This window comes from Chiloscyllium plagiosum, chromosome 31, assembly GCF_004010195.1.
Source record: "Chiloscyllium plagiosum isolate BGI_BamShark_2017 chromosome 31, ASM401019v2, whole genome shotgun sequence".
NCBI lineage: Eukaryota > Metazoa > Chordata > Chondrichthyes > Orectolobiformes > Hemiscylliidae > Chiloscyllium > Chiloscyllium plagiosum.
Window position 1 is genome coordinate 4,039,786 of NC_057740.1, and position 23,527 is coordinate 4,063,312.

The 23,527-nt window shown below is 41.7% G+C and overlaps 1 protein-coding gene across 5 annotated transcripts in view; it reads right to left on the reverse strand.

Moving 5' to 3' along the window:
- Positions 1-23,527, reverse strand: part of LOC122565160 (cystinosin-like) — a 62,046-nt gene that overhangs the window by 37,224 nt on the left and 1,295 nt on the right. For all 5 annotated transcript variants that reach the window (XR_006316101.1, XM_043720856.1, XM_043720855.1 and 2 more), the window contains exons 3-5: positions 13,071-13,149; positions 10,782-10,866; positions 2,279-2,388 (exon numbers count right to left, since the gene is read on the reverse strand). Coding sequence is in view for 4 of the 5 variants with exons in the window: in XM_043720856.1 (XP_043576791.1) it covers positions 2,279-2,388; positions 10,782-10,866; positions 13,071-13,149 (274 nt within the window). In the remaining variant the exon portion in view is untranslated. The remainder of the gene's footprint in view (positions 1-2,278; positions 2,389-10,781; positions 10,867-13,070; positions 13,150-23,527) is intronic.

A 23,527-nucleotide genomic window follows, 5' to 3' on the forward strand; every position in this document is an offset into this window, starting at 1 on the left:
CAGGGAGAGGCTGAACAGGCTGGGGCTGTTTTCCCTGGAGCGTAGGAGGCCGAGGGGTGACCTGATAGGTGTTTACAAAATTATGAGGGGCATGGATAGGATAGGATAAATAGACAAAGTCTTTTCCCTGGGATCAGGGAGTCCAGAACTAGAGGCCATAGGTTTAGGGTGAGAGGGGAAAGATATAAAAGAGACCTAAGGGGCAACTTTTTCCACACAGAGGGTAGTACGTGTATGGAATGAGCTGCCAGAGATTGTGGTGGAGGCTGGTACAATTGCAACATTTAAGAGGCATTTGGATGGGTAAATGAATAGGAAGGGTTTGGAGGGATATAGGCCAAGTGCTGGCAGGTGGGACTAGATTGGGTTGGGCTATCTGGTCGGCATGGACGGGTTGGACCGAAGGGTCTGTTTCCATGCTGTACATCTCTATGACTAAGTGGCAATCTTTTCACAGAGGGTGGTGGTGCATATGGAATGAGCTGGCAGAGGAAGTGGTGGAGACTGGTACAATTACAACATTTAAGAGGCATATGGATCGATGTATGAATAGGAAGGGTTTAGAGGGATATGGGCCAAATGCTGGCAAACAGGACGAGACTTACTCAGGATCTCTGGTCGGCACAGACTAATTGTACCAAAGGATCTGTTTCCGTGCTGTATATCTCTATGACTCTGGAGACTGCAATCTTCACTGCATTCCATGGCAACACCCTGACCACTAAGACCAAAGATTGACAGTTAATTGCACAAATGACAGCTCAATGCTTCTCATGCTGGAGCAACTGGCCCCTTTCCCATGGTTGTTTCTTGCAGCCTCGTCCTGATATATGCAAGATGAAAAGCTTCAACCTCTTGTCTCCTTTCAACGATGGGTCCATGGGTCCTAACTACTTCTTTACTACCTAATCACTGTGCCTCTTCCTTTCATCTTGCCCCAATGAATGCAATACAAGCAATACGTTAGTGAACTTAGCACACGTGCTTAGTGCTCTGGGCAATGTCCAATGGTTCAACTAAATGTTACTCTAAACAAATCACAAATACCCTGTCAGATCTTCAATTACAGATTACAGTAAACCTGCAACATAATGATAATGGGGTCTTTAAGCATCCTAACATTGACAAGAATAGCAACAGTATAAACAGCAAAAAGCGTCTTCAGGATAATTTTTTTGATCAGTATATTTCTATTGCATGGAAAGATCGTCAGAATCAGTTTTCGGAAATAAAGTGGGTCATGTGGATCGAGTGTCAGAATTGGAGTTTTTCCAAGAGCAGTGTTCATAGTATTGTATTTTTGAGATGGAAAAGAACAAACAGCAATTTATGGTGAAAAAAAATAGAGAGAAGTTAATTGGACGATCAGTGCAATTTGTCCCAGTTAAATGGGAATTTGGATTGTCTAGTAAAAGATAACAAGACAACCAGCTGTATTTAAAGTGGACACAAAGGAACATATTTCAACTCAAACAAAGGAGAAAGGCATGGCTACCAAAACCAGAGCACCTTGAATGGTGAGATAGATGCTTGGGCTGAAACAGGTTAAAAAAAAAAGGGAGTATGATACGTGTAGAGATATCTGAAATGCGACATTTTGATAGGAACAATATTAAAGGGAATGCTGCAAATCAAATGCCCTGGGGCATATACATACAAATTGTTGAATGTAGGATTGGTCAACAAAGTGTTTGGAAAACCATGTGGGATCCTGGGCTATATAAATAGGAGCAACAAAACACAAAAGTTAGGAAGTTATGATAAATTTTTAGAAACCACTGATTGTGTTTCAACTGGAACAGTTGGTCATAATCTTTGGCAAGGGTTTGAAGGCTTTAGAGAGGGTGCAAAAAAGATTTCAGATTGGCTTCAAGCTCGAAGGATGCCAGTTAGATGGATAGGTTAGAGAAGCCTTTCATTATATGGAAAAAAAGATGGTTCCAAGATTTAATAGAGGTGTACAGAATCATAACGGATTGAGATACTGAAAACTCAAGATTCAAAGGACACAGATTTAAGGTGCATGACAAGAGAAAGGACACTGACATGAGGAAAATCCTTTCTGGAAGCAGTGAGTTGTTAGAATCTGGAATACATTTGGTCAAGAGCATAGTGAAGGCAGCCTCAATTATGGCTTTCAAAAGGCAATTACATCAAGAGCTGATGAGAAAATGCTGTCAAAAAAAAAAAGCAGCAATAGAATAGGTCAGCTAAATGGCTCTTCTGTAAAGCTGTCCCAGGCTGGATGGACTGAATGGACACCACAATATCTACCCACCTGGTCACATTGCTGGTGCAGTTGTTTTCAAGGTACACAGTAGTCTGACCAACCTCAACTCCTCTGACTGGTAAAACCGTTGAATTCGCTGAGTGAGAAGGTAATGTAATCTGTTAGAAGAAAATATATGAAATTAACATTTCTAATGTGCAAAGCAACATAGAAGGAGATCAATCAGAAGTGTGTGGTGGGCACAAAGTATTTCTGATTAGAAAATAATAAAGCAGAGTGTACTGTAACAAAACAGCCAGACTTGTTAATAAGATGAACTCTTTGGAGGCTCCATGGGCACTCAAAGCCAAGTGACAAGGACAAACTGGGTTCTTGACAAGGCAAGCTTGCCTTCAGCCAGCAGCTTAGGGATGCTGCTCAACTGTTTCTATACTGTAGATAATTGTTGTAGAATAAGGAACAACTTTACATGAATTTTCCAAATGAACAGTGACTGGATTAAAACAAAAAATGCTAGAGAAACTCAGCAAGTCTGGCAGTTTCTGTGGAGAAAGGCAGTCAATAATTTGGGGGAAAGAGTATGGGGGAAAACAGCAGTTAGGCAAACAAAGGAATGGTAGTAAGAAAAGCTGCTAATGCGGACCATTACTGGTCTTGTAATGACTCCTGTAAAGACTCCAGTTCATTCTCCAAGTTTCTCTGTCACATCTGTTCTGATTCCACATTCCATAGGGAGGGCCTCAAATGTCCACTTTTTTTATGCAGAGGATTCCACCACCCTGGTTGACAGTATCTTCACCGTGTTGATCCATCTCCTACACTTCTGCCCTCAGCCCTCTCTTCTCTTCCACAACACTGACAGTGTCTCCCAAGACCTTATTTTCCTTCTCACTAGTATCCACAACGAAAAGATCATAAGACCCCACTTCTGTCACGTCTAGCAGGGTGCCACACATTCACCTTCCCTGCCTGGTCAGTTTTCTGCACGGACTGTTGCCTCCAGTATACTCCTGCCCCACTCCTAACACTACCCCACACCCCCAAGGGACCTTCCTATGCAATCGCAGAAGATGTAACTCCTGCCCATTTATTTCCTCACTCCTCACGATCCAAGGCCCCAGACACACCTTCCAAGTGAAGCAGCGATTTACTCAATCTAGTTTACTGTATTCACTGCTCACAATGTGGCCTTCTCTACACTGAGCAGACAAAACATAGACTCAGCGGTTGCTTTGTGAAACATTTGCAATGTGTCCACAAGAATGACTCAGTTTCTGGTTGCCTGCCACTTCAACACATCACCATGCTCCCTCAGCAACATTCCTGTCTTGGGCCTGCTGCAAAGTTCCAGCAAAGCTCAGTGCAAGCTGGAAGAACAACAACTCATTTTCTTCCTGGGGATCCAATGGACTTCAGGATTCAATATCAAGTTTAATCATTTTAGGGCCTATACACCTTCTTCCATGTCCTTTACCCAATCCCACATCTAGCCAACCACTTATGGTCCCCATTATCGGCTTTCCTTTCTCCCTGGCATACCATCTGTTGCTCTCCATCTCTCCACTTATCCGATCACTCCTTTCCTCTCCCTCATGCTGCATTGCACATACATCAAAGGGTAAAAGGATAACAAGCAAAACAGTAGGACTGATTAAGGACAACAGAGGTAACAGTGTATGGAGCAAGAGGATTCAGGGAGGTTTGTAAATGAACACAGATTCTAAATGGGTCAGTGTTCACAAGTGAAACAGATGATATGGATATAGAAATCAGACAGAAAATCTGTGATATAATTAAATAAACTAGCACAGAGAGAGAGAAGTTTGAGTACTCAGACAAGCTTAAATGTAGGCAAATCTCCAGAGGCAGATGAAATGTATCCCATGATGTTGAGCAAGCCAAGAAAGGAAATAGCAGAGGCACTTGCAAGAATTCTCAATTCTTCTCTGACCACAAGAGAAATGCTTGAGGATGGCCAATATAATACCAGTATTCGTGGAGGAAGCAAGGGATAAACCAGGAAACTATAGGCCAGTCAGTCCCCAGCTTAATGGTGGGGAAATTATTGGAAGCAATTTTGAGAGACACAACTCATATTCATTTAGAAAGGCAGGGATTAATCAAGAACAATCAGCATGGTTTTATTAAAAGAGAGGTCATATCTGACCAACTTGATTGAAAAATTCAAACAGGTGTCCAGGACTGTACAGAAGGGCAATACTTTTGATGTAGTCGACTTGGGCTTCAGCAAGGCACTTGATAAGGTTCTGCAGTGGAGACTGACAGCCCAGGAGATCAGAGGAAATCTGATCCACAATTGGCTGAGTGGCAGAAAGCAGTAGGTGATAGTTGAACAGTGTTTTTCTGACTAGTGGGGTCCCACAGCAGTCAGAATGGGGGCTCTTACTGCTCATAGCTTTTTACGAATGATTTAGATTTGAATGGAGGACAGTTGATCAGTAAATTTATAGACTATTCAAAAATTGATAGGGTGGTAAATAGTCAGCACGAGGGCCTTAAACTACAAGAGGACATAGATGGGCTGCTCAGTGGAAAAAATGGAATTCAATCCAGATGAGGTGATGTACTTGGGCAGCATAAACAAGGCAAGGGAATACACCATGAATAGTAGGACTCTGGGAAGCATTGATCAGAGGGACTTTGGTTTTTACAAACACCAGTCCCTTAAGATATTAGGATGGGTGGATAAAGTTGTTAAGGAGGCACATGGTATTCTTGCCTTTATTAGTTGAAGAGCACAGAGTACAATACTAGGAAGGTTACGATGGAACTGAAAAGAGTGCCGGTTAAGCCACAGCTAGAGTATTGTATGCAGCTCTGGAATCCACTTTATAGGAGGGATTTCATTACACTGAAGAGGGTACACAGTAGATTAACCAGAATGTTGCCTGCACTGGAGAGTTTAAGATGACAGATTGAACAGACTGGGATTGTGTACTTTTGAGCAGAGGAGATTGACAGGGGAGACAATGGGATGCATAAATTATGAGGGGCATAGATAGGTAGACAGGAATAAACATGGCCAAGGAGCATAGACATAAGTTGGCGAGGGAGTGGGTGCAAAGGTTTATTAGAGGAGATGCAAGGAGGAACTTCTTCACCTAGAAAGTGGTGAAAATCTGGGACTTGCTGCTTGTGAGGTGAGACCTGTACAAACTAGAGGGGCTACACTTCGGCAGGACCAAGGTGGATATCCTTGGATGGAGAGTACTTGGTAGTGTGTTTGGGGAGGGTTTAAACTAGTCTGGCAGGAGGATGGGAACCAGTGGAGTAGGGCAGTAGATGCAGAAATTAAGGGAGAAGTAGAAACCAAGACAAACATGGGTAAGAACAAGAACAGGCAGGGAGACACTGTTGAAAGGAGCGGGGAGGTGGTCTGGAATGCATGGGTTTCAATGCATGCAGTATAGTGGGCAAGGCAGATGTATTTAGAGCTTTGGTTAGTATTTGGAACTATTACATTATTGCAATTACAGAAACTTGGCTGAAAGAGGGACAGGACTGGCAGCTGAATGTCCCAGGATTTAGATGTTTCAAGTGTGATAGAAGGGCATGTAAAAGGGGTCAGAGAGTTGCATTAATGGTAAAGGAGTATCTCACTGCTGTACTGAGGGAGGATACATCAGAGGAATTGTGCAGCAAGGCAGTATGGGTAAACTCAAATAGGAAATGGTCAAATCACAATGCGGGTATATACTACAGGCCTCCCAGTAGGACATGGAGGAGAGAGCATGTAGACAGATTTTAGAAAGATGCAAAAATGGCAGGGTTGTTGTGGTGGGTGATTTTAACGTCCTCTATATTGACTTGGACTCATCATGGTAGGGGCTTAGATGGGACAAAAGTTTTAAGGAGCATTCAGGAGTGTTTTGTGACAAAGTATGCAAACAGTCCAATCAGGGAAGGAGTTATACTGGACCTGGTTTTGGGAAATGAGCCCGGCCAGGTGAGTGAAGTTACAGTGGGGGAGCATTTTGGAAGTTGTGAGCATAATATAACAGGTTTTAAGGTACTTATGGATAGGGAAAACAGCAGTCCTAATGAGAAGGTGTTAAATTGGGGAAGGCAAACTACATCAATATTAGGCAGTAAACTGGAGGATTCGGATTGAAGGCAGCTGTTTGAGGGCAAATTCACATCAGACATGTGGGAGTATTTAAAGTGGCAGTTGATAAGAGTTCAGGGTAGGTATGTTCCTTTGTGAATAAAGGATAGGTAGGGCAAGTCACATGAACCTCGGATGACCAGAGATGTCCTGACCTTGGTCAAAAAGATAAAGGCAGCATACGTAGGAGAATGGGAACTGACAAAGCCCTTGAAGTATACAAGGGAAGTAGGAAAGAACTTAAACACGGAAATAGAAGCGCTTTAAAAAAAAAGGGTCATTGCAAAGCAGTTAGCAAAACAGGTTTAAAGAGAATCTCAAGGCTGCTGTGGTTCTGTTCGCCGAGCTGGAAGTTTTTGTTGCAAACGTTTCGTCCCCTGGCTAGGCGACATCATCAGTGCTTGGGAGCCTCCTGCGAAGCGCTTCTTTGATGTTTCCTCCGGTGTTTATAGTGGTCTGTCCCTGCCACTTCCGGTTGTCAGTTTCAGCTGTCCGCTGTAGTGGTTGGTATATTGGGTCCAGGTCGATGTGTTTGTTGATGGAGTTTGTGGATGAATGCCATGCCTCTAGGAATTCCCTGGCTGTTCTCTGTCTGGCTTGCCCTATGATAGTAGTGTTGTCCCAGGCGAATTCATGTAGTCTGGCTGTCAGTTCTGAGATGCTCCTGATGGATGGTAGTTTGGCTAGTCCTTTTGGTTGTGGTATGTCCTCGTTCCGTGGTCTTTCTCTTAGGCATCTGTTGATGAAGTTGCGCGGGTATCCGTTTTTGGCAAATACCCTGTATAGGTGTTCCTCTTCTTCTTTTTGTAGTTCTGGTGTACTGCAGTGTGTTGTGGCCCTTTTGAATAGTGTCCTGATGCAGCTTCGTTTGTGTGTGTTGGGGTGGTTACTTTGATGGTTTAGGACTTGGTCTGTGTGTGGCTTTCCTGTATACCCTTGTAGTGAATTCTCCGTTCGGTGTTCTCTGTACCATCACGTCTAGGAATGCATTGACCTGGACCCAATATACCAACCACTACAGCGGACAGCTGAAACTGACAACCGGAAGCGGCAGGGACAGACCACTATAAACACCGGAGGAAACATCAAAGAAGCGCTTCGCAGGAGGCTCCCAAGCACTGATGATGTCGCCTAGCCAGGGGACGAAACGTTTGCAACAAAAACTTCCAGCTCGGCGAACAGAACCACAGCAATGAGCACCCGAGCTACAAATCTTCGCACAAACTTTGAACAATCTCAAGGCTTTTTACCCATATATAAAAAGCAAAAAGGGAATCAGGGAAAGGTTTGGGCCACTCAAGGACAAAGGAGAGAATCTACATGTGAAGCCAGAAGAGGTCCTAAATAAATACTTTGTGTCGACATTCACCAAAGAGAAGGCATCGGAAGATGAACATCTCAGGGAAGGGAATGTCAAATTTCTAAGCCAAGTTTTTATTAAAAAAGGAAGAGGTGTTGCAGGTCTTAAAAAGATTGATTAGTACCCAAGTCCTGATGGAACCTGCCCCAGTATATTGAGGGAGTCAAGAGAACAAATTGCTGGAGCATTGACAGACATCTTTTTATCCTTTTTGGCCACAGGTGAGCTCCCAGAGGACTACAGAATAGAGAGTGCTGTCACATTGTTTAAAAAGGGTAGCAGGGCGCATCTAGGAAATTACAGACCCATGAGCCTCATGTCATGGTAAGGAAGTTATTGGAAAAGTTTCTCAGGGACAAGATCTATATGCATTTAGATGCAAATGGGCTGATTAGCAATAGACAGCATAGTTTTGTGTGGGAGAGGTCATGTCTCATTAACTTGATTGAATTTTTTTTTTAAAAGCAGGCATTGAAGATGATTGATGGGGGGGGGGGGGAAAAGAGAGCTGTTAATGCGTCTACATGGACTTCAGTAAAGCCTTTGATAACGTCCCTCATGGCAGACTGGTGCAAAAGGTTAAAATTCTTGGTATCAGGGATGAGCTAGCAAGAAGGATACAGAACATTTGTAGGAGACAGAAAGTAGCAGTGAAAAGATGCTTTACCGAATGGAGGGCTGAGACAAGTGGTGTTCCACATGGATCAGTGCTGGGACCTCTGCTGTTCATGATCCACATAAAAGATGAGGAAAACATAGCTAGTCTAATGAGCAAGTTTACGGATGATACAAAGATTGGTGGAGTTGTGGATAGCGAAGAGGATTATCAAAGGATACAGATCAGTTGGAGGCATGGGCAGAAAGTGTCACATGGAGTTTAATCCGGACAAATGTGAGGTGATACATTTTGGAAGGTCAAGTACAGGTAGAAATTATACAGTGAATGGTAAACCCTTAGGAACATTGATATGCAGAGAGATCTGGGTGTGCAGGTCCACAGATCACTGAAGGTGGCAGCACAGGAAGGTAAAGTTGTAAAAAAGGCTGAAGGCATACTTGCCTTCACTGGAAGAGGCATTCAGTATGAGGATAGACAAGTTGTACTGCAGCTTTATAGTATTTGCAGGCAGAACTGGCTCAAAGGTAGAAGACAGAGGGTGATGGTGGAATATTGCTGTTCAGACTGGAGGCCTGTGACCAAAATTGGAGGTGCAGTGGGCCAATGGGATGAGATGTGGCAGATAGAGTTTAATTTAGATAAACGTGAGTTGCTGCATTTTGGAAAGCAAATCAGGGCAGGACTTATACACTTAATGGTAAGGTCCTGGAGGGTGTTGCTGAAAAAAAAAAAGAGAGATCTTGGAATGCAGCTTAATAGTTCCTTGAAAGTAGAGTCACAGATAGATAGGATAGTGAAGGCAGCAACGTGAGTTGCTGCATTTTGGAAAGGCAAATCAGGGCAGGACTTATACACTTAATGGTAAGGTCCTAGAGGGTGTTGCTGAAAAAAAAAGAGAGATCTTGGAATGCAGCTTAATAGTTCCTTGAAAGTGGAGTCACAGATAGATAGGATAGTGAAGGCAGCATTTGGTATGCTTGCCTTCACTGATCAATGCATCGGGTATAAGGAGTTGGAAGGTCATGTTGCGACTGTACAGGACATTGATTAGACAACTTTTGGAATACTGTGTACAGTTCTAGTCTCCCTTCTATAGGAAGGATATTGTGAAACTTGAAAGGGTTCTGAAAAGATTTACAAGGATGTTGCCAGGCTTTGAGGGTTTGAGCAATAGGAGAAGCTGTATAGGCTGGGGCAGTTTTCCCTGGAACATCGGAGGCTGAGGAGCGACCTTATAGAGGTTTATAAAATCAAGAGGAGAGGATAGTGTAAATTCATGACTATTTTTTCCACACGCAAGGTGGGAGTGGAGAGAAGAGTCCAAAGCTAGAGGTTTAGGGTGAGAATGGAAAGATTTTAAAAAAGGGTCCTGAAGGGCAACTTTTTCATGCAAAGGGTGGTGTGCATATGGAACAAGCTACCAGAGAAAATGGAGGCTGGTACAATTGCAACATTCAAAAGGCATCTGGGTAAGTATATAAATAGAAAGGGTTTAGACTGAATTGGCCAAATGCTGGCTAATTTATTTATTTGGGATATCTGGTCAGCTTGGATGAGTTGGACCAAAGGGTCTATTTCCATATTGTACATCTCTATGACATGACTTCAGTTAGGCCACACTTGGAACATAGTTCTGATCACCAAACTATCAGAAGGATGTGGATGCTTTGGAGAGGGTACAGAAAATGTTTACCAGGATGTTGTCTGATATGGGGGATTTAACCTGAGAAGAAAGGGTGGGAGAGATCAGGTTTTCACTGGAACACAGGAAGTGGAGGGTCAACCATTAGAAGTTTATAAGATTATGAATTGCATGGGTAGAGTGGAAAGTCTGAGGCTTTATTCCAGGTGGAGGGGTCAATTACCAAGGGACATAGGTTCAAGGTGTGAGGAAATGGGGAAGTGTAGAGTTTAAGAGAGATGTGCAAGGCAAGTTTTGCCCCACAGAAGGTGTTGTGTGCCTGGAACATGCTGCCAGAGGTGGTGGTGGAAGCAGACAATAGCAGCATTCAAGAAAAAAAAACCTGGATGAATACATGAATAGGAAGGGAATAGAGGGATATGGATCCTGTAAGTGAAGACAGCTTCAGTACGGATGGACAAAATGTGTTGGCACAGGCTCAAATGTCCGAAGGGCCTGTTCCTGTGCTGTATTGTTCTTTCTGCCGGTTGGGGTGGTAGAAGCAGAAACCCTGGTAACATTTAAGCAGCATTTAGATGTGCACTTGTGATGCCAAGGCATACAGGGCTATGGGCCAAGTGATGGAAAATGGGACTAGAATGGATGCTACAGACTGTCACGGACATGATGGGCTGAAAGGCTTTTTTTTCTGTGCCGGAGATACCATGACTGCATGATTCATTGAAAATCCCTTAGGAAATGAACAGGACAATCATCTGATCAAATGCAAATTAAACAGTGCTGGACAATGATATCAGTACTTACATATTCGGGCAGTTCAACAACTGAAGTCTGCTTCGATGAGAATGTAACATTAAATATGACAACTAGAGTCTCCTGCAAGCGTGCACTGTGAGGGAAACAACAGAAGGTTTCTACACTTTGCAACCATATGAGTAACCTATTTGAATTGAATGTTAAATAAGAACTTGTGAAAGTTTCCATACATCTTCAGAATATTCCAATACAATTTCCAGCCAATTGATTACCTCCAAAGTGCAATATGGCCCTGCAAACAGCAATGAGTTAAAACAGAAGACAATTTGCACTTGGATGCTGCTCAAAGGCTGCATTAAATTCCACCATTGTATTTTAAACATACCTAACCAATCAGCCATGATTCAATTGCGAGAACAGACTCAAGGTTCTAATGGCCAATTTATGTTCCTATGTTATTCCTACCTCCTTCAATATATTAAGCCTTTATTAGGGTGTCAAAATATTTGTTCCCTTTAAAATGCTCTCTCTGAAATATTTGAGGGGTATTTCTGCAGGTTTCCTTTTTCATTCTCACGATTAAACAATACAACGATGTAGCATGTTACCTTCTGCATTTGTATATCTTTTAGGATTTTCTTTAGATAAACAAGATTTCACAAATATTTTATACTTAAATTTGAGAAGATTTGTAACTCAGGTTGATAATAAGTATGTAAGTTAGCTCGCTGAGCTTGAAGGTTTGATTTCAGATGTTTCGTAGGAATGAGGTAACATCAGTGACAGTGCTGAAAATGTGTTGCTGGAACAGCGCAGCAGGTCAGGCAGCATCCAGGGAACAGGAGAATCGACGTTTCGGGCATAAGCCCTTCTTCAGGGCAGTCTCTGGTGAAGCGCTAGTGGTATGGCCCACTTGTTTTAAGGTGGGCGATGTCATTTCCGTTTTTTTTCCCCCCCAAGGGAAGGTAGTTAGGATCTAAAGTGGTGTGTTTATTGATGGAGTTTTAGTTCGAATGCCATGCCTCTAAGAATTCTCATCAATGTCTTTGTTTCACCTCTCCTAGGATGTGTGTGTTGTCCCAGTCAAAATGGTGATAGTGAGTAGTAACGTTTGGTGGCCAGTTAGTGTTCATATATCCTGTTGGCAAGTTTCCTGCTTGTTTGTCCAATGTAGTTTTTTTTAAAAACAATTCTTACATGGTATCATTTAAATGACATTAGTTTTGCTGGTAGTATCTAATGGATCCTTTAGGTTCATCAGTCATTGTTTAAGTGTGTTGGTAGGTTTGTGGGCTACCATGATGCCAAGGGGTCTGAGTAATCTGGAGGTCATTTCTGATATGTCTTTGATGGAAGGTAATGCAGCTATAGTTTTTGGTTGCGTTGTATCTGCTTGTTTGGTTTTGTTTCTGAGCAATTGACAGATGTCTGCAAATGCTGGAAACCAGATTCTGGATTAGTGGTGCTGGAAGAGCACAGCAGTTCAGGCAGCATCCGAGAAGCAGTAAAATCGACGTTTCGGGCAAAATCCCTTCATCAGGAATAAAGGCAGAGAGTCTGAAGGGTGGAGAGATAAGTGAGAGGAGGGTGGGGGTGGGGAGAAAGTAGCATAGAGTACAATAGGTGAGTGGGGGAGGGGATGAAGGTGATAAGTCAGGGAGGAGGGTGGAGTGGATAGGTGAAAAAGAAGATAGGCAGGTAGGGCAGCATACCACCAGCGCTTCACTGGAGACTCACTGATGATGTTATCTAGTATGGTAATGAAACATCTGAAAACATACCTTCAAGCTCAGTGAGCAAACTTACATACTTATGCTCAAATTGCTTAACTTGGGGAAAAAATAGATTTATTATAAATAAATCTCCCATACCATTTTATGATATATTAATATTGATTTTCCAAGATTGAATGCTTCCCTAACTGGGAAAAATATAACTTTTAAATAGCTCCACAAAAACCTTGAATGCAGGACATGGACTATCATCCAGATGAACAGATCACCCATCACTTTGTACTCTGTATCCTAACCTTAAGGCCTCAGCATTTCCCGATTGCGCTTAATATAGCTTTCTGCCCTCTCCTAACAGCATAGTTGATTATAAACTTTATTTCCTAATAAATAAAACTACACCACCACTCAGGCCCTGCTCCCACATACTGCCTTAGGTTGACATTTAGCCCTTCCCCTCCCCTCATTGATTAACACTCATGGCAACTTTCAGTAAGGTTTCCAACAGCCCTGCTCTATGTTCCTCGTAATACAACATAATCTTAGCCACCTAATAACAAATTCACTGTGCTTCACTCAGCCAAATATCAGGTGAAACAGAACTAACCTTGGAACAACACTGATGTTTTGAATATCACCAATTTGCAGGTCAACATGTGCAGGTATCTTTAGTGTCACAGAGTTTTCTGAAATCAGACAAAAACATTGAGTGAACTTCTACTTAATGAGGATCAGGATGCAGATGATCAGAAACTTATCCCTGTTGCATAAATGTAAAAGAAAGAGGTAAGTGGGCACAAACATTTGTAGCAAGTGTATCCAATTGCACAACTGGAGTCCGAGCTGCAGACATTGCTTTGCTTCAGGGAAAGGGAAAATTGCTTGAACGCTTTGTGGTCAAACCCTCAAACTAAGCAATTCAAACTTGGTCTGTAATCAGGGCTAGGAAGGTGTGACTACAAGTGGGCAGGAGGTAGTATCCCAGAAATTTCAACCATTGCAATTGTCCAATGGTTACAAGGTTCTTGCAAGTTGAGTGGACAATACTGGGGATTGAAGAGAGCATGAGCAAACTAACCACTGCACAAAGGAGCCGGAGGAGAAAGAAACATAGTAGTAATAGGACTCGGTATAATCAGGGGAATAGATATTGTTCTCTTCAGCCATCTGCTCGAGTCCTGAGGAGTATACATCAGCTGCTGGTCCCAAGGTTAAAGTAATCTACCAAGGACTGGACAGGAATTGGAGTGCAAAGGAAGGTTGCCATCTGCATCCATGTTGTATGAAGTAATTGAGAAGTCTAGAAAAGGTTTCTGAAAATGTTTGAGCAGTTGGGAGCTAAATTAAAAAGTGGAACCTCCAAGTTAATAATCTTGGGATTACTACAGGAGTCACAGGCAAACTGACAATGGATAAATAAAGTCAAAAAAGTTAACTGCATGGTTCAAAAGATTATTATGGGGAGAATGGGTTTCACTTCATGGGGTACTAGCATCGACACTGGGATACAAGGGAGCTGTTCTGGTGGATTGGGCTTCACTTGAATTATGCTGGGACCAGTGTCCTGGTGAAATGATTAAATTAATTTGGTGGGGATTGGGTTTACTTAAGCTTAAAAACACAGGTGGATAGGGTTATTACTGTATGACAACTATTTGGATAACAATACCCAGAGTGAGGACATGAAGGGAGACTGTACAAACATAGAAAAGCACTGGCACATAGGGTCAAGGTGGAAAAAATGTTAAAAGGCAAAATTGATGACTCTTTACATAGATATGCTTCATGTTTGTAATTAATTGATTAATTAATAGCACAAAGACTTTAAGTGACATGATCTTATAGCCATTACAAAAATATGATTATAAGGAGATCAAAGCTAGGAACTAAATATTCCATGGCATGTAAAATAGGAAAGATGATGGGCTAACTTTTTAATACAAGAGGGAAGAGGCATGATAGCAAGGAATCGTAACAGAAGATGTCAATTCCATATAGCTGCAGCTAAGAAATAACAATAACAATGGTGGGTGCAATCTAAAGGTCCCCTAACAGTAGCTATACTGTATGACAGAATAAATCAATAGATTTTGAAGGCATATAGAAAATGGCAATGGATTAATCATGAATGGCTTCAATTTTCATATTGACTGTGAAAATCAAAGTGGCACAGACAGCCTTAAGAAAGAATTCCGAGTATACTTGGGCCAGTTTTCTACAACAATGTGTTGTGGATCCAATCAGGGATCACACTACTACTTTAGATCTGGCAATGTGTAAAGAGGCAGGTTTAAATAAATAATCAGTGGAGAAGATCCCTTAGGAAACAGTGGCCAGAACTTGATACAGTTTACCATTCAGTTGGAGAGCTGGATCAAAAATAACAGTGCAAACTTAAATAAGGGTAATTACAAATGAATAAAGGCAGAGCTGAGGGTAAACTGCCAAATTATATAAATACAGACAGCAAGAACTGTTTTAAAAAAAAGAGAACACCAAAGCGAATATAGGCTGCTTAGAGAATGAGACCAAGGAAATAATAATGGAGAATCAGGAAACTGTAGAGTCAAATAATTATTGAGTCAGCCTTATGATGGAGACACTAATAGCATTCCAAAATTACCATTTAAACAAGGGGCAAACAGGGGAGAAGAAATAGATGGGGCAAAAATGGGGCAAAAGGCTGATGGGGTGCAGCCTGGAATATAAAGAGAAGTAGCTGTAGAGAAAGAGGATATGCTGATGGTAAGCTTCCAATGTTCCTTAGATTCTGGAAACTCAGGATTGGAAATCAGGCTTTTTGAAAAAGATGAAAATGAAAAAAAATTAGGTAACTTAGCATCTATCTTTGGGAAAGTGTGCAGAGTCTATTATAAAGGATGCAATAACGGATCATCTAGAAATATTTAATATAATCAGCATCATGGAAAGTTGATGGAAAGCAGGGTAGATGAAGGGGAACTAGTTGGTGTAACATACTTGGACTTCCAAAAGATGGTTCGATGAGGTACTGCACAATAAGATACTTAATAAAACAAGAGCCCACGGTGTTGGGGATAGTATATTAGCATAGATAAAGGATTGGCTAAATAGAGGATGAGGAGGAGGTACCAGTGCTGGATTAGGGACGACAAAGTTAAAAATCACATTCAGTACTTCCACATAAACCTGCTGGACTATAATCTGGTGCTGTGTGATTTTTAACTAAAAAGAGGAGACAGAGTTGGAATGAAGGGGGTATTTTCAGGTTGGCAACATGCAAGCAGTGAGTGCCACAGGAATCAGTAATAGATCATTCACTTCCCTCATTCAAGACATTAATAGGCCACAGTTATTTACAATATACATATTACTGATATATTGCGAATGATAGAAATTGGTAAGACGACATGGTGGATTAGAGTCTATATAGGGTTAAGGTTAAGCAAGTGGGCAAAAACATGACAGACCTTCCATAAGGTGGGGAAATGTGAGGACATGCACTGTGACAGGAAAAGGAGAAATTGATTATTAAACAGATATTGACAAGAAAAAGGTAGTTGGATTTGGGATCACAAATCACAAAAAAGCCAACATAAATGTTCAGAAAGTAATACTGGAGGCAAATAAAATGTTTGGTACTTGTTTCCAAGAGAATTGAGGATGAAACTATACAATATTGTGAACAGTGTTGGGTCTTTTTTTTGAGAATGAGATTGGCAATGGAGGTTAATTAGATTTGTCCCAGTTTTGGAGGAATTTTCTTAGAGAAGAGTTGGAGTAAGTTGGCCTTGTGCTCATTGTAGTTTAAAAGATTGAGAGGGACCTTATTGAAACGTTCAAGATTCATAAGGGTATCTACAGAAAGGTTATTTCACCTTTTGGAACAGTCTAGGATCAGACATCATAATTTTAGAATAAGGAATCACCTGTTTAAGACAAGGATGATAAGGAATTTCTTTGCGGAGTTTAGTGTTTCTATGGAAATATTTACCACAGAAGGCTGTAGGGGCTGGATCCTTAAGTACATTGAAGATAGAGGTAGAAAGATTTTTAATGGGTACCAAGATTCCAGGATTATGGGAAAAAGGCAGGAAACCAGCAAAGAAGATTATCTGATCATAACTGTCACAATACACTGTGGTCATACACTAGAAATCAAGCTCCATTATTCCTGGAGTCGCCACAAAGGTTGATGGTATTAAAATGTACACGAATATCCCAATTTTGTGTTCATTCTAGACTCAGTTTGACAGAAACCATGGGCCAGGTTCCTGTGCATTTGTTGGTTTAAGGGAAGGCACAGTGGTTCTGTGGTTAGCACTGCTGCCTCATAGCACCAGGGACCCAGGTTCGATTCCAGCCTCAGGTGACTGTCTGTGTGGAGTTTGCACATTCTCCCAGTGTCTGCCTGGGTTTCATCCGGGTGCTCTGGTTTTGTCCCACAGTCCAAAGATGTGCAAGTCAGGTGAATTAACCATGCTAAATTGTCCATAGCGTTAGGTGCATTAGTCAGAGGGAAATGGGTCTGGGTGGGTTACTCTTCGGAGGGTCGGTGTGGACTGATTGGGCCGAAGGGCCTGTTTCCACACTGTAGGGAATCTAATCTAAATCCAATTCCCAGTATGCGGACACTGCTGGCTGAGACAGCATTTATTTCTCATTCCGAATTGCCTGGAGGACAGTTAAGTGTTAGCCACATTACTCTGGGTCTCTTTCAAACATAGGCTAGACAGAGTAAGAACAACAGATTTCTTTCCATAAAGGACATTAGTGGACAAGATTTTTTTTCATGATAATCAACTCTACTCCATATTTTATTGTGTTCAAATTTCACCATGAGATAGAGGGATTCAGATCCTTGTCCCTAAAACTTTTACCTGCGGTTCTGCACTGCTAGCCCACTGACATTACCATTATCTCACTACTTCCCCACCTTCTCCACAGCTACTCTTTCAAGTCCTGTGAACTTTCTTTGAACAGTCTCCAAAGCCAGTACTGCATATTGTTCCAAAACTGCATGTAGATAAGAATCTAGTCACAGTTAAACAATTAGGAAGTGTCTATCGCATTTTAGTCCAATATTTCAAAAGGCACAAAAAACAAAACATGGTTTTTATCTCATTGACTGGCAAAGCACACAGTCGGCTAAATGACCTAATTCTATGGGTAAGACTATTACCTGGAGGATAGAATGTAACGTGGAACAGTGTGAAGTTATATTTACTTTGCCGGAATAGCAGAAATGCAGAGTATTTCTTAAATCGTGAGAGATTAGAAAATGTTGTCCAAGTGTGGTTCAGAGGTTACTACTGCTGCCTCACAGTGCCAGAGACTCAGGTTCAAGTCCACCCTTGGGCGATTGCATGTAGTTTGCACATTCTTCCCAGTTCTGAATGGCTTTCCTCCACGTACTCTGGTTTCCTCCCACAATCCAAAGTCATGCAGGTTAGGTGGATTGATCATGCTAAATTGCCTAGTGTCCACAGATGTGCAGGCTAGATGGATTAGTCATGAGAGATGCAGGGTTACAGGGATAGGGTAGGCAGATGGGATGCTCTTTGGAGAGTTGGTGTGGACTCAGTGGGCTGAATGGCCTGATTCTACATTGTAGTGACTCTATGATTCTATGAGATCGAGAGGTCCTTCTTCATGAATCATTGAAAGCTAGCACGGAGGAGCAGTATACTTAGAAATATGTAAAGACTATGTTTTTTTTTAGTGTTTTTTTTAAATGATGAACTGAAATGAGAAAGAACCACTTTTATAAACTGTGTTTTGCAAGGACTGCTGTAGGATTTGAAAAGCAAGTAACTTGACACATTGTTAAACAATAAAACTTGAGTTGTGTATTCAGGTGGAGCTTTGGTTAGCAACAAGTTGATTGGTGTATGGACTAGTGACCAGTCAATTACAAAGCTTTTTGTAATCGTCAGGGCTGGGAACAAGAGATGGAGAGAAACCACCAAGAGCTCTCTCTCCATTCTGTGCAGTAAATCACTAAATCTGAAGGAAAACAGTATCTTCCTTCATCAGCTGTTGTAAGTTGTGACATTTATTTGAGAAATTAGAAATCTTTCAAAGATGTCACACTATACCTCTTGCAAACCAGTGGAAGCATTCAGAAAAGGAAAGCTAAAAATACCTCTGAACAGCAAAAGCCAATTTAGCAGATCTTGTGAACAAAGATTACTGTACTGCTTTTCTCGTTTTCCTTCTGTTCACGTGCTTTTTTAACCAGTCTGAGTGCAAGGTAGACTTATAAAGGATATTAGAGTTTTAATTTGTAGTGTTACATGCCAGCAGTTTTAACTGTTACCTGTAGCTACAGTCTATTCACTTGCAATAGACAGTATTTAGTACTAAAACTGGTCCATGTTTTGTTTTAATCAATTTGGGTGGAGAAGACAGGTAATTCCATCTATCTGCTCCACACTGCCCACCAACCTATCACAATCACCTCCCACCTGCATCCACCTACCTCCCCCCCCCACATTCCTGTGGAAGGGCTTATGCCTGAAACATCGATTCTACTGCTCCATAAGTGCTGCCTCGCCTGCTGTGTTTTTCCCAGCGCCACACTTTTCAACTCATACGTGAAACGCAGTGAAAGTAAAAAAGTCCCCTGGGCTGGATGGGATTTATCAGAGGATGCTCTGGGAAGCTAAGGAGGAGATAGCAGAGCCTTTGGCTTTGATATTTGAGTCATCATTGTCTATAGATTTAGTACCAGAGGACACGAGGATTGCAAATGTTGTGCCCTTGTTCAAGAAGGGCAGGAGATAACCCAGGTAATTATAGACCAGTGAGCCTTACTTCTGTTGTAGGAAAGGTTTTGGAAAGTATTATAAGAGATAAGATTTATAATCATCTAGCAAGCAACAATTTGATTTCAGATAGTCAATATGGTTTTGTCAAGGGCAGATCGTGTCTCACAAACCTCTGAGTTTTTCGAGAAAGTGACCAACCAGGTAGATGAAGGTAGGGCAGTTGATGTGGTATACATGGATTTCAGTAAAGCCTTTGACAAGGTTCCACACGGTAAGTTGTTGGAGAAAATGCAGAGGCATGGAATTGAGGGTGATTTACCAGTTTGGATTAGAAACTGGCTTTCTGAAAGAAGACAGCGAGTCATGGCTGATGAAAAAATATTCAGCCTGGAATCCAGTTACTAGTGGTGTGCCACAAGGATCTGTTTTGGGACCACTGCTGTTTGTCATTTTTATAAATGACTTTGACGCAGGCACAGGTGGATGGATTAGTACATTTGCAGGTGACACTAAAGTCAGTGGAGTAGTGGATAGTTTGGAAGAATGTTACAGGTTGCAGGGGGACTTGAATAAACTGCAGAATTGGGATGACAGGTGGCAAATGGAGTTCAATGCAGCTACATGTGAGGTGATGCACTTTGGGAGGAATAACAGGAAGGCAGAGTACTGGGTCAATGGAAAGATTCTTGATAGTGTGGATGTGCAGAGGGATCTTGGAGTCTATGTACATAGATCCCTAAAAGTTGCCACCCAGGTGGATAGTGCTGTTAAGAAGGCATACAGTACGTTAGGTTTCATTGTTAGAGGAATCGAGTTCCAGAGCAGTAATATCATGCTGCAACTATACAAAACACTAGTGCAGCCACACTTGAAATATTGTGTACAGTTCTGGTCGCCATATTTCAGGAAGGATGTGGAAGCATTGGAAAAGGTGCAAAGGATATTTACCAGCATGTTGCCTGGTCTGGAGGGAAGGTTTTATGAGGAAAGGCTGAGACTTAGTCTGTTCTCAGACTAAGTTCTCAGACTAAGATGACGACTAAGAGGGGATTTGATAGAGACATACAAGATGATCAGAGGATTAGATAGCGTAGACAGTGAAAGTCTTTTTCCTAGGATGATGACATCAGCTTGTACAAGGGGGCATAACTACAAATTGAGGGGTGATAGATTTAAGACAGATGTCAGAGGCAGGTTCTTTACGCAGAGAGTGGTAAGGGCGTGGAATGCCCTACCTGCTAATGTAGTCAACTCAGCCACATTAGGGAGATTTAAACAATCCTTAGATAAGGAGAAGGAATTCCTCCTCAGGAGGTTCCAGAAACTTTGAAATTCTCCACTCCAGACTGCCATTCAAGGCAGAGACAGACAAATGTCTGAACAAGGGAATCCAGGTTATATAGAATAGATAAAACCAGATCAGCCATGATCTGACTGAATGGCAGAACAGGATTGAAGGGTCGAATGACCTACATGCGCTCCTAATTCTGATGTTATGTTGAAGGAAATGTGGTCTAGGCCATAAACTGTGGTAGGCACAGGCACATGGGTGTAATGGTCTTTCAGTTCTGCTTCCAAATAAAGCGCGCGCACGCGCACACATACATGATCGGTAAAACAACCTCGCAACTAACCACTTTGCTGCCAGGTTAGTGATCGCTCTTTAAGGAAGGTGATCAGTGTAGCTTGCATTGTACAATGCAATTTTCATACATCAGAAACTGGAAGGGCCAAACACCACTGATAATTGCAGATCCGTATATGCAACATGGTAAAGACACAACGCAAATGTCACTTAGTAAAACTCCCATAAAAGTAGTTGTTAGCTGCACGGACCACAATGATAAGTGAAACATTACTAGAGGCTCTACCTCTCTCATCATTTACATGCTCTCAAAACAAATGCAGTAGTTCATGACATTGAACAAATGTAGTTCTGTCCTAGTGAACTGTAGCATACTCCAACATCCTGTTCTCTACTGGACCAAATACAGCTTTTCAAATGGGCAGTACGGTTCCTCAGTGGTTAGCACTGCTGCCTCTTGGCACTAGTGAATCTAGTTTGATTCGACTTGGGTGATTGTGTGGAATGTGTATTCTCTGCGTGGGCTTCCACCAGATGCTCCAGTTTCCTCCCACAGTCCAAAGATGTGCAGACTAGGTGGGTTGACCATGCTGAATTGCCCTCTAGTGTCAGGGATGTGCAGCCTAGTGGAATGGCCATGGTAAGTGCAGGGTTACAGGAATAGGGTGGAGGGATGGGATACTCTTCGAACGGTTGGTTTGGATTTGATGAGCCAAATGGCCTCTTTCCATACTGTAGGGATTCTACGATTTTGGTTTTACAGCACTCACATTTGAACCCCATGACAATTTAAGGTCTGTGTCTCTTTTCCTGTAAAGGAGGCTGGAAACATTCAGCATTCTAATATCATGGTCAGAGCTGGATGATTACACATTGGTCAGATGTCAGACAAGAAGAGGAACTGAATCTGAGTCATTTTGTTCCAAAGAAAAACCAACATCCAGTTTTCAGTTAATGAGTATTTTCAACAAGTTCCAACAGCTATGATATTTCCAAAACAAGATATTCATGAGATAGGGTCCCTACAGAACGGCAATATAAACCTTTAACAAAAGATATGCACACATAGAAGAGGTGACACACAACTGTCAGATTGAAAAGGAGACAGAACATGACCTGTGAACTACAGACCAGTCAGCTCAGGTGATTGGAATCACACAGAGATGATCAGAAAATAGAAAACAAATTAATCAAAAATATTCTGAAGAACTAAATCATCACAGAATTCATTGATGCATGGAAAGTGTAAATACCTTCTACACAAATGTTATGTATTTGGATTTGTGCAGCATGGTCGTTGATACACTATTGCACAGTAGGTACATTGAAAAGTTCATGGCAAAAAGGTATAAGGTAAAGGGTAGTTATTCAAGTTAAAGGATGGTGTTCTTTAAAGGTTCAGTGTTGGGATCACTGCCATTCATAATTTACATGAATAATCTGGATTGATGAAATTAAAAATTATGCCAGACTGAGGTTTTGGAACGGTGGGGAATATAAAGACAATAAGAAAGCGATTACAGCAGATGCTGAGAGTGGTGTTGGAAATGGCTCCTGCCCAAAATGTTGACTCTCCTGCTCCTCGGACACTGCCTGACCTGCTGCACTTTTCCAGCACCACACGTTTGACTCAATAAAAACACAAATCATTAGGAACAGAAGCAGGCCACTTTGCCCCTCAAGGTTGCTTTGCCATTCATTAAGATCACAGCCAAACTGATTATGGTCTATACTTTCCTGCTTGCCTCTCAGTCTTCAACTCCCTTGTGATCAATGTCTGTCCAACTCAACCCTGTAATATATTCAATGATTCAACCTCCATTGCTGTTTGGGAAAGAACACCACAGACTCATGACCAGAGAGGTAATTCCTCACATGTGTCTTAACTGGGAGATGCATTATTTTTAAACTGTCCATAGTATGAGATTTCCCCAACTGGGGAACAGGGTGAAGATCGTTTCAATAAGGTCACATTAATTCATCTAAACTCCAATTTGAAAGGCCCAACACGTTCTAACTTTTCCTCATACGCTTACCCCTTCATTTAAGGACCAACATAGAGAACATCTTCTGATGAATTATCACTGTATGCCCATTTTCTCAGCATAGTAACCAAAATTTTCACAATACTCTCCACGTGGCCGTGCACAGTTGTAGCAAGACATTCCTACTTTCAAATTTCCTCCCTCTTGCAATAAAAGGACTAACATTTCATTTGCCTTTCTAATCTTTGTTTCGTGTACAGGGATCCCTCTGTTCCACAGCATCCTGCAATCTCCATTTAATTAGCACTATATTTTCCTTTACTTCTAGCCAAAGTGAACCACCTCACATTTTCCCACATCATACTCCATCTGCCAATTTAAAATAAAAATCAGCTCAATTAACCCATCTACATCCCTTTGCAGGCTCCATGTTTGCTCCTCACATCTTGCTTTCCTATCAATCTTCATACTGTGAGCATGTTTGGCTGTAATACAATTCATCTCTCCATCCAAGTAATTAATATTGATTGTAAATAGTTAAAGCTCAGCACTATTCCCTGTGACACTGCAGACCAACTGAAAACGTTTGTAATCAACCCTGCATCCATTCTGATATTTTACCTCAAACATTATGAGCTCTAATCTTTGCCATGACTTTTTAATGTGGCACCTAATCACACGTCTTCTGAAAATGCAAATATGCATCTACTGATTTCCCCACCTCGTTTGTTACATCCTCAAAGAA